Source organism: Grammomys surdaster, unplaced genomic scaffold (genome assembly GCF_004785775.1).
Source record: "Grammomys surdaster isolate TR1022 unplaced genomic scaffold, NIH_TR_1.0 114318, whole genome shotgun sequence".
Lineage (NCBI taxonomy): Eukaryota > Metazoa > Chordata > Mammalia > Rodentia > Muridae > Grammomys > Grammomys surdaster.
In genome coordinates, this window is record NW_021612525.1 from 1 (window position 1) to 11,899 (window position 11,899).

The 11,899-nt window shown below is 37.0% G+C and overlaps 1 protein-coding gene across 1 annotated transcript; it reads right to left on the reverse strand.

Moving 5' to 3' along the window:
* Positions 1 to 1,048: 1,048 nt before the first annotated feature.
* LOC114635623 (membrane-spanning 4-domains subfamily A member 4D-like) lies at positions 1,049 to 9,021 on the reverse strand (the record flags this gene model as incomplete). Its single annotated transcript, XM_028784132.1, is given in 5 exon segments — positions 1,049 to 1,372; positions 2,954 to 3,055; positions 4,355 to 4,480; positions 5,780 to 5,836; positions 8,899 to 9,021. Coding segments are annotated over 5 exon segments (552 nt in total), but the record flags the coding sequence as incomplete, so codon positions are not given.
* Positions 9,022 to 11,899: the final 2,878 nt, after the last annotated feature.

Here is an 11,899-nt window from a genome sequence, read left to right on the forward strand (position 1 = left end):
GACTCTGTGTCTGCTCCAGCCCAGAGGACCAGGCAGGGGCGGAAGGGAAGTGGAATTCCCTTAATGTTTTATTTCTAAGAACTATCTTGATATATCTATTTTACAAGTTAATTTTAAGATAATAATTTTAAGATAAAGTTTAATTTAAGATAATAAGTAAAGAAATAGCACCAGGCTTATGGTTTTGGTAAGATTTTGGCTTCTCAAACACATCAATACCTGCAGATGTACCCTGGATGCTTGGGAACATGCAAATAATTTAAACCATTCTTTGCCAAATTAGTGCAGGATCTAGACTTATTTTATAATGAATAATAAATACTGACACATACTTAGAATCAATTTATCTAAGAAGGAAATCTAGCCTGATAGCAGAGTCTTTGGACATTGCTTTTAACCAGAAAGGTAATGTGAACATTCAACTGGAAGGCAAACTTTGGTGACTTAGTTTCACAAGTTAGGCCTCATATCTGAAAGATTCAGCAACCTCTCTAAAGAATGGCACTACTTGGAACCAAGTGTTCAAACACGTGAGCCTGTAGATGAAATTAAAGCTTCAATCTACAGTAATAAGTGATTTTTAGGTCATATATAATATATACACATATGTGAATGTGTACTCCCTATAATCTCCATATCCACACTATTTGTATACTATGTATATACAGAGAGGTACACTAAATTTATATAAATATACACATGTAAATAGACTTATGAATATGTGTGTGTATTTAATGATCAGGTCTTCTGATTTCAATCACTTCTCTTTATTGTAATTTTTTACTATATCAATTAGAGTATAGACTATGTTATTATATGATGAGCATGCACATAAAGATTAAAATTGCTTGCTACCATTAGTACTTTAATACACTTGTTTTCTTCATACTTTACATGTCTATTCATGATCATGAGTAGCGAAATCTTATTTTGCAAAATCCCCAAATAAGATGTGGACTCCATTCTTCACACTTTGGAAACCTCACTTCATTAAAGCAGTTTTTTTCTTCAATTTGGATTCAAAACTTCTCTGTCAATTTAATGCCCCTTGTACTTCCAGTGAATCGAAGAAGTTGAAGTGTTGTTGATCTAGTAATTGCTTAGCTTACATATTTTCAGCATGACTGATATTCCCTCCAAAAGCCAGTGCAATGAACTGTTGATTTCTCAGAGAAATACTTGCACACACACACACACACACACACACACACACACACACACACACACATCAGAAGTAAACCCTTTCTCCAGGGTGGTTCTTGTATATATTTTCTGTAACATTTTTCCCTTTGGGTTTTGATGGTAGCAATGGTTGAAGTGTCAGGGTAGGTCCCATCACTGTTACAGCAGGATTTGGTGGTAGCACAAGAACCTGTGAAATGAATCAAAATGTCATTGAGTCACTGAGTATAGTCAGTGCTTCCATTTCCATGTGCTAGTGTCACTTTTACTAGTGTCTACACTGTCACTACAGAGTTGAATTACACATGAAACTGGGTGGTTTCTGGGCTACTTCTTGGACCATCAAGGTGTTGCAGACCTAGAACACTCATTATGTGGCAGAGATTGAGTAGAGTAGCTGGTGTCTGCAGCTGCATCTTAGAGCATCAGTCTTCTGTGTGAATGGCTTACTTGAGTCAAAGTGTCACAGAGAATGACAATGGCATTCTTTCAAACTAGTTTGCTCCTGTTGACAGCTGCACATCCAGACCTTAATATGGTGGCCTTGAATGAAGTTCTGCACACATGACAGTGGCTCAGAATGGCAGAAGCATCATGAAACATGGAAATATATTCTGACCTTTACAATCAAGGGACATGGGACAACAGTAGAATGAAGAAGATGTACATACTTAGGCAAAACATGTGCCTAGGTCACTGCTTTTGTGGGTTAACACACTAGAGGACAGTAGGAACAGCATTCCTCAGCTCTAGGGAGCAGTTGCTGGGTTACACTAGCTTCTTATAAAAGCTTTGATGTAGCTTTTCTGGCATACTATATTCATGGTCTATTTCATGGTTGTTTTTCTCCTCCTATGTATGTGACTTTCCGCTCCCTATGTGACCTTCTTCTTCCTCCTTGTTCTACAGAAGCCAGGTGTGCACAAACTAAAAGTTTCTGAGAAACAACAGCCCAATCAACTCTATGAACACAGTTTAGACAGGAGAATAGGGACCAGAAGTGAAGAATTAGAATGGAGGTAATGGGGCTGGATTTGATAAAAATACATAATATGCTGATAGTGCATTCTCAAACAACAGCAATAAAATATTACCATGTGAAAGAAACCAGTACGAAGAAGACTTTAAACTCATCTTCACCTGGGCTTCATCTAAGGAAGACAGCATGCTGGGTGAGGTTGTGGGGCAGTAAGTCCACTAGATAAAAGTAAAAAAGCTGAGTCTATAATGGTCTTATATAAGTTGCTTCATTCTGTGGCTGGATGCCCTTCAGGCTCTTTCTACAGCTCACTAGTCTACTTCCATTCTTAGGAATGCTTTTCTTTCCTTGATAAACTGTCTCTATTTCAAACATGAGTCCCTGGTACAGTCCTTTGCTCTGCAACACAAGGATCTAGAATTGGGTGACTTCTGAACTCAGAACTGTGGCTTGGCTCTCCTAAATATGTGTTGTTAGACTTTATGGGCTTTTGAAGTCTTTCTCTTGTTTTGGTTTCCCTCCCTCAAACTGTTCTAAAAGTGTCCTCGAGTTTCCTTTTGAGTCTGGCTTTAAACTCTTTTATTAATGAAAGTGGGAAACCCAGAGGAAACCTCAGTTTTCCTGCTCACACGGCCTTTTAAGACTGAGCAGGGGACATGACTAAGCTGTTGATGGTCTTCATTGAGCAACGTAAGATACAAAGATGTGTCTTTGTACGCTGGTAGATTTGTGTGACTGATTACAGAGAAATAGAGACCTACTAAGGATCACTGTATGAGGACTACTACTCACCTCTCTTGAGTTACAACAGGAAGCTTTACATCCAAATGCAGAGATGGATACAACAATGCAGAATTCTAGCATATTTAAAATTAACATCAAAGTATCCAAACCCTAAAACAGATTCATACTAAAGAATGTGAAGAGTGGAGATTACATGTTTGAACTATGCCCTCCTCCCCCTGACTACCATGCCAATGAGGGAAGGGCCTGGCCAGGGAATTGGAAATCCAGCTTTTGATACAGCCCAAACCTAAGACAATTTCTTATTCCCCTGAATGACAGTTTTTTTCTCACTTTTTTTAAACTAATAACAATTATCAGAGGCCCCTGTCTCCAAGCCTGCTGTGCTCTATGCTAGACAATTCACATGGAGAAAACAATAATATGGTTTCATATTTGAAGAGAATAGTATTTCAGGTTGCTTTTTTTTTATCCAAGCCCTAGGATGGGGTTATACTGGTTTACAGTGAGAACAGAGGCTGTTTATTAAATACTATAGGCAGAACATCTTGGCCTGTGAAGGCTGTCTAAGTTATTATAACATATTTAGTAATGGAAGCAAAATCCTGAAGAATTGGTTTGCCTCAAAAATAGAGGACAGAATGATGAGCCAAAGAATGTAGACAGAAAGTGGAAACACAAAAGTCAAAAAATTTACTTTTCCCTCACAGGGAAGACAACAGCCCTGCCAACAGTTGATTTTATGCCATTGTGACTTATTTTGAACTTCTGTCATCCTGTAATATAATATATCTGGATTATGCATTATCTTGGTAGTGATTGTCACAACTATGGTAAATCATTGGAAGGTTGGCCACCACACTCCTTAGTATTCAATGCATTTGTCTTTTTCTTACAAAGAGCTTACTCCTTTAAACCTGTGTTGCAAAAATTAAAAGCTCTACATTCTATCTTTTTCTCCCAAGAGTATCAGCACCTCCCACCATTAGGAACTTGGTTTTATTTTGGATCTCTCTGTAGGCACCCACTGAAGATCAGACATGATGTGTGGGTCCCTGTGTCTGAGAACTAGCCACATTAGTGGTTTTCTCTGTACTTGCAAACAGAAGAGAAATAATGAGGTGTCACCTGATTTCTAAATAAATATTATTCTACTTCACTATCATTTCAACATCACAAATTGATTTATTTTCCTATTCTCTTTTATTTTTCCTAATAATTTATTTTTTATTTACTTTACATCCCAATCACAGACCGCTCCTTCCTCTTTTCCCAGTCCCCACTCTACAAATGCTTCCACCTATAGCCCCTTCCCTTTCTCCTTAGAGGAGAGGAGCCCCCCTTGGGTAACACCCCAAATTAATTTTAAGATCAGAGTGTTGACTCTTGCTTTTGCCAGAGTCAGTGAGCCCTTGCCTCCTCCATGACATCAGCAGAGTAAATGCTCACATTGATGACTGGATGATCATTAAAATGGGGAGAATATTCACCCACAAGCACACTGATGACACCAATAATGCTTCCTGCCACAGCCAACACAGAGCTGATAGTGTTCAGATTTAGACTGCCGATGGCCTAGAAAGGAGTGGGGAATCAGTTATCAATGGCATCACTTGTATGGCTCCATCAATATTTGAAGTACATCATTTCATCCTCTTCTTGCCAAAATTATACTTTGGGTCTTTTCTTATAGTAGCTTTACATCCAATTCTTTGCCAAAATATAAACATATTAACTGTTATTTCTAAGACTAAATCTTCCAGATGATTCTCAAGGCCACAAGATGCTCTTCAAATTTGCTAGTAAAATTTTCAAAGTCTTTGACACATTATCTGGAGAGCCTGTCTGTCATTTTCGACCACTTTGTGCTGCAAATGCCTAACTGTTCTTGTGTAAATGCTGATGGCAATGTCCCTCTTGCATATTTCCTCCTATGCTGTAGATATAGCTCTGAAATTCTCTTCTAGTGGTTCAGTTAAATAAACTTTATTGTGAGAAGTAAAACTACTCAGCAAATTGAAAGTTTACTGCATCTATAACATGAGCTACATTTTAGTGGTCAGAGTGGGTGAAAGATGCTACAGAGTCAGACAGAATTTAGCTCAGGTTTAGAAAGGTCTCCTTGATCTTGCTACACAAGTTGATGTTTACATGTTGCAGGAAGTTAAATTCAAATGCAGCTTTTAGAGAATGAAACAATTTTTGAGCTCTTGGCTAGTGCCCTTATCAGCTTTACGATGGACATATCATTGTAAATGTCATTTAAAGCCATTTATTGTTTTATGTTTATAAATGATTTCTCTGCCTGTATGTACATGCAGCATGCCAATGCCTGGTACCCACATAAGCCAGAAGGGGACTTTAGAGCCAATGGAACTGGATTTATGGTTCTCTGTGGATACGTAGAAACAAATCTTGGTCTTCTGTAAGAAAAACAAGTGCTCTTAACCTCTGACTGTCTCTCTGGACTCTGTAATTTTTTTTAAACCTATTATTTTGGATACATCTATAGAAGGTATTTTAATATGTCAGTCAATTTTTTTATTTTTACTATTGCAAATATTTGGGTGTCAGTATCATGATCTGGATCTGAAGCTTCAAGGCATATTTGTGTAAACCCCACCCGACATTCCTTTCCCTAATTCACAGCAACACCACCAAGATTCTCCCAGCAACTGCCTTCACATTTTATCCAGTCAGACATGATGAGACTTATCATGAACCAGTAGCTCAGCTACAGATGTAAAAGTCAGGTCTTTCTAAAACTCATAGCTATGGCATAAGGAAGATAGAATTAACCTTTTTACATCTTACCAGAATGCATAGTTGATGAAATCATTCCCTTTTGATAGCAAAATAAACCAAAATATATACCAGGCTCTTTGTAGTATTCACTCCTGCTGCAATTGACAGGGATCCTGAGGTAAAGAACTGGTCATGAGGGAAAATATCCAGGTTAAAAATCTTTAAACAGTTGGTATAAGGCGTAGCATACTACTCTTTACTTCTAAATCAACTGCATCTAATAACGTGGTCGACTGTCTGAAAAGCAGCTGTTTTCTATGTCACCCACCTTCCCCATCCCCACAAGAGCAGAGAGGAAAAGTCAAATGAGTTATAGAAGAACCATCAAGGTTATTTTAATAGAATATTTCATTTGTTTATTTTGGATGTTTGAGGTAAGGTGTTGTTATGTATTTCTGGTTGGCGTGGAGCTTGCTACATAAACCATGCCAGACTTGTTCTTGGAGTGACTCTTCTGTTTAGGCTTCCTGAGTGAAAGGATTAGAGGCAGGAGCTATCAAGTGTGTCTCCGAATTTCGATAGTATTTTCTCTATGCTTCCAGTATAGAGGAAAAAGCAATGGTCCCTCTTTGCTGTACTTTTCCCCCCTTAAAAAATCTATGACTAGAATGATACTCTTTCTAATTTCACTGACAAAGCTGTCTGCACTCTTATTCTGGACACATTTATTTAATATTAGGACACTTTGAAATTAGATTTCATAGACTTGAAAAGAAACTGAAGACTTTTTAAACTTTTAAATTATTGTATACTTTCACACACTGTTTATTAACGGTTTAAAAATTATTCAACTCTCATGTAATAAAAATTTTTAATACCAATGATGGCTAAAGCTCTCCAATCCTTATAACAAGATTTTTACCAACATGACACCAAAGTGAAGAAACCGAGGAAGTTAGTCAAACAAAACAGAAATGAAATTATCCCTGTTAAAAAAATACATATTGGAAGATGTAAATAAAATAATAGCAACAAATTAAATTTATACATTAGATGATAATTAAATATGTGGCAGGAATTTCCCTGTCCAATGTACTTAAATATTAGTACAGCAGAAGGCCTGTGATTGAACAGGGAAAGGGGAGGTGGAACTAGGAGTTGCAAAGAGAGAGATGGAGAGAGAAAGAGAAAGGGAGAAGAATCAAGACAGAAGTTGAACAAGATGACTCAACTGGCATAGCTTTAAGTAGTCATAGGTAGTTATGAATATCTTATAGGGTTAGAATAATTGGGATAACTTGTCTAAATTGTGTGGGCATCTTGTGTATTGAGATTCTACTGATATATAATTCTGACTGGTTAACTATAAGCTTTAAGAGTTTTGATTTTACCGAGTATTGTGATATCTAAATGCGAGACTGGCAGCAGGTGGAGGTAGTGACCACACAATGTCTTCGAGTTCCCAGACCAGAGGGTCTGCAAAATGGGAACACCTGGCTGGGGCCATGTGGTCCTCCGGTGTTCAGCTTAGTGCCAGAGTGATCTGGGAGCTGTTTAGGGGTGGCGGGGCGGGGTAGCCCAGTGGGACCAAACTGAACCTGAGAGCTACCAGCAATAGCGTGGGAAGCCTGCCAGGATCATTTACTTACTTCCCACAACAATAGAATAATGTAGCTCATTTGAGTCTTCCAATTTGGCCATTATTTTCAATTTAATCAAAGTGACTGCTCTTTTTAGACTATTCGGCTAAATATACGGATGTCTAGATTTGCTTTCCAAGTTTTAGTTTAGAAGATTTAAAAGTTAATGAGAGTGTCAGTGGAACCACATCATTGAGACTAGAATTAGCATGTAGATGAGAAGTGTTGGATGTCAGTCCACTGCTCTCTGCACGCAGACCTGAAGCCTTGAAGTGAATCTTCAATCATGAGCTGCGGGAGTTGTTTTCCAAGATGGTATTGAGTAGGGAATAAAGATTGAAGCAGACATTCACAGAGAGCAGATAAATGAGATTTTGAGTTCTTGTTCATGGACTGAATACATCATGAGAAAATTAACTTTCCTTAGTCTCATTTTATTTTTCCTTGATACAGTGTAGATAAAGGCAAATTTCTCAGAAGTTGTAGTGATTGGTTGAGGTGGAACATTACATACAAAAACATTTAGAAATATGACAGATTAAAGTTAAATGTAAGCTATTAATGGTATTATTGCAGGGATTATTATTATTATTACCATTGGTATTATTATTAATATATAAAGTGTCATGAAACCTTGAAAAATGTGACAGTCTGTGGCATTCTTCAAATCTTAAACACTTGTTGTAAAATAAGAAGGGAAAATTAAAGTACCAGATCAACTAAATAACGAAATTTTCTCACTCTTCAGTTCATCAATAAATGGAAATCTTGCAACACTTGAAAAAGATTCTAAACTGTAAAATAACAAATAACCAAGTTTATGCATTTTGTTTTCTATTTGTCAGTTCATAATACATAGGTGAGTAAATGTTTCATTTTTATATTTAATTGACACTTTGAACTAAAAAAGAATTATCTGATGTTTATTTATAGAGGAAAGTTTTTTTTTAACTTTCAGAAATTCTTATTCAAATATTTGATGAGTTATTTTATTTACAATTGAAACAAAATTATCTACAGTTTTCCTATTCTCTTAAGCATTTATTGAGATCTGATTGGCCAGATGCTGTTAATCACCTGCTCAGCTTCGTCCCCTCTTCTTTACCAACAACACCCTTGTTTCCTTCATTCTTTCATGGGCTTCAGAGTTTTGTGACCCCTTCCTAGCTAGAGAAGCAGATCTCAATTTCCCCAAGTTAATGGTAGAAAGACAGTTATCCTTGGTTTGAGAATATACTTGTAAAAGTTTTATGAGCAATGAAACAGATACGTCGGCAAGTCATATCACTCTAAATAACAAACCCTAGGAACGACTAGCCATGAACTTCTGAGGAAATCAGTTGTGTCAATATGTAAGTAACTTTTGGGGGAGTATGTGCCTACATGCTGTCACAATATATCTTAAATGATATATAAACAGCATACCTTGCTTATGTGAGTGGCATGTAAATATTGCAATATGAACAAGGAATTACTGAATCAGGTTTAAATAGTTGTTTACAAACTCATAGACTACTTGAAAGAGTTGAGAGAAGATTTCACCCAACGTTGGTCTAGTTAGAACAGGGCGTTATTATCTCCAGTTATGTAAGATTGTATGTTACTCACCATTATAGGTCCCCAAATTGGGACCAGTAAGATCACTGAAAAGACTGGTCCTTAAACTTACATATTTATCATAATTATTTTTCCTAAGCTGAAGTTTATGAGAGCAATCATAACTTGTACTACCTAGACACAAACAAATAAAACCATTATCCACCACAAAAATGATGCCCATGTAAGTACTATCAAACTTCTAAATTACCTCCACCTACTCCTCTCATGATTCACAGATAAATTTTGAAATATTTGTTCTTTTGTCAATTGTCTTCATATACAGATGAGATGTATTAGCTTATAAATCATCTCTTGGACTCTCTCTCTCCCTCCCCCCTCCTCTCTCTTTGTGTGTGTGTGTGTGTGTCTTGTCTCTGTTTCTTTCTCTTTCTGCACACACACACACACACACACACACACACACACACACATACACACACATTTCAGTAATTTCAAACTTAGAGGAAATTTGTGATGTTCTTTCCAGAGATGCTTTTATGATGCCCATGATGTATCTCTACCTCTGTTGTTATCCTTTGTCACATACTTACACAAGAAAGACTCATGAATTAGGAAGAATTATACAGCAAGAAACAATTTGAGGAAATATAACTAGATAAGGCCAGATGCAGAATGAGGGAAATGAAGAGCATACATGATCATTTTTGGGAGCTTGAAGTTTGAAAAGGGAATGTGAATTTGGTGACCCAACAATGGAGGATTTTGAGTATAACTGCCCAGATAATAAAGACTTAAAGAAAATAAAAACAACATATGAAGATGTGTGGGAAGTAAGAAGAGCAGTGTTAGAGGGGAATGAATAGGACTATATGGAAAGATTGGAAAAGAAACACATATTTATTATCATACTTTGTGTCTATGTAACAATAATCCTTAAAGAAAAAGAAGCAATGAATTTGAAATGGCGGAGACAGCTTGGGGGGACTGGTGGAAGGAAATGGAGGATGCAAAGTGTGTAATCCTATTTTAAATAATTTTGTAAAATTGAGGACAGATCTAAAACAAGTTAGTCCTTTACATTTTGATTTGTGAGAACCAACCTAACAAGGTCAGAACGTAATCCCAAGGAAAAAAATAAAAATAGAAAGAAAATCACTAGAATTCGAAACAGGGAATCAATGGGGGGGGAAAAAAGCTTACAAAACCAAAGGTTTATTTTTCTTTAAACACAAATGAAATCAATTACTTGCTAGCCAAGCTAACTGAGAAGACAAGTGGTTAATACTTCCAAGAATCATTCAGGAAATAGGATATGTGTGAACCCCAAGAGAAGAGGCTAACTGATTCAATAAAATAGAGGAAACAGAGACTTCCTTAAGAATATAGTGTACCATACCTCAGAAAAATAAATAGCCAATCATGCCATAAAAAAAAAAGAATAATTTAAGCTTGCCAGTGGTGGTGCAGGCCTTTAATCTCAGCACTCAGAAGGCAGAGGCAGACAGATTCTGTGAATTCAAGGCAAGCCTGATCTACAGTCTGGGTTCTAGGACAAGAGTCACCCAGATAAACAGTGTCTCAAAAGACTAAAAAACAAAACAACCTTCAGACCTCTGTGATATGGTGACATCCTAGTTGCCTATTCATTCCCCTCTTGGGTCACAACTACTAAAGAGCACACACAAAGATGGGAATCTAAAGGGTGTGACTCTCTTTCATTAAACTGAATACAGAAAGAAACAAAAACAAACAAGCCTAAATCTCAATAGCTTGTGGTAATTGGTGGTGTTAAAAAACTGAACTCTGAGCTGTGAAAAGCCTGTGCCTAAAATCCAATAATCTGAGGGATGGAGAGATGACTCAGTGTTTAAGAGAACAGGATTTTCTTTCAGAGGACCCAGATTCAATTCCTAGCTCTAATATGGCAGCTCATACCCATCTATAACTATAATTCTAGGGCATAAACACCCTCTCTGGTCTCGTTGAGCACTAGGCATGCATGTGGCCTACAGACATACATGAAGACAAAACACTTATACACATAAAATATCAAATAATCTGGAGTTTTCTCATAGCTCTCAGTAGGATTGGAATTTCTGGTTACTAATATTCTTTGGATATCATTGACTTCATCTGTCCAGGAGTGCATTGGACACAATTGCTACCAAGCTTCTTTCTGATCTTCACACTGCTAAGAGTCTTCTCAGTGTCTTCCACTAATGAACATCCATATCCGAGGCTTCAGCTCTTGGCCTTTGTGTCTCCTAAGTGAAGCCAATGATGCTTTGACTCCTAGTTAGGTCACAGTCCATCCCAAGAGCAGACTATTCATGTTAGGCTGGTTGCTCCATCTTTTGTATATCCACCTCATTCTGCGTAGAGCAGATATTGTCTTAACTCATAGATTATCAGAATAATATGTAGGTGACAGATATTAATATTATGGAGGGTTATTAAGAGTATTTGAAATGGCCGGTTAATTATTTGAATATCACTTTCAGGTTTTTGATACCCTGAGGGTAGAGAAAAATTAGAAATTAAAACAACTTCATACAGTGCTCAGTTGACGCCTTCTTAAAGCCTTTATCTTTTCTTTTACTTTCATTTAAAAATATTATTTATTTTATTTTTGAGACTATTATACTTGAGTACTGTGTTTACATCAATTCCATCCCACCCTATCTTCTCTCCAACTTCTCCAGTGTTCTCCTACTTCCTGTATATTCACGACCTCTTTCCCTTTAATTACTATTGTTAAATATGCATATGATTTAACATGCATACACAATGTTGGGTCCATTTAATGTTACTTGTATGTACATGTGTTTAGGGATGAGTACTTAGGATTGGATAACCCATCAGAGAGCTCCTTGCTGGAGAAGACTGTTTCTCCCTCTCTCAGAAGCCAGTAATTGCCTATAGTTTTCATCTAAGGGTGAACACGCAAGATATTCTCAAGGGTACAACAGAAGCCTTTATTATCTTGAGGAGAGCCGAGAGAAGTCTAAATGGCCTTAAAGATACAACAGGAGAAAATCCATGTCTGATA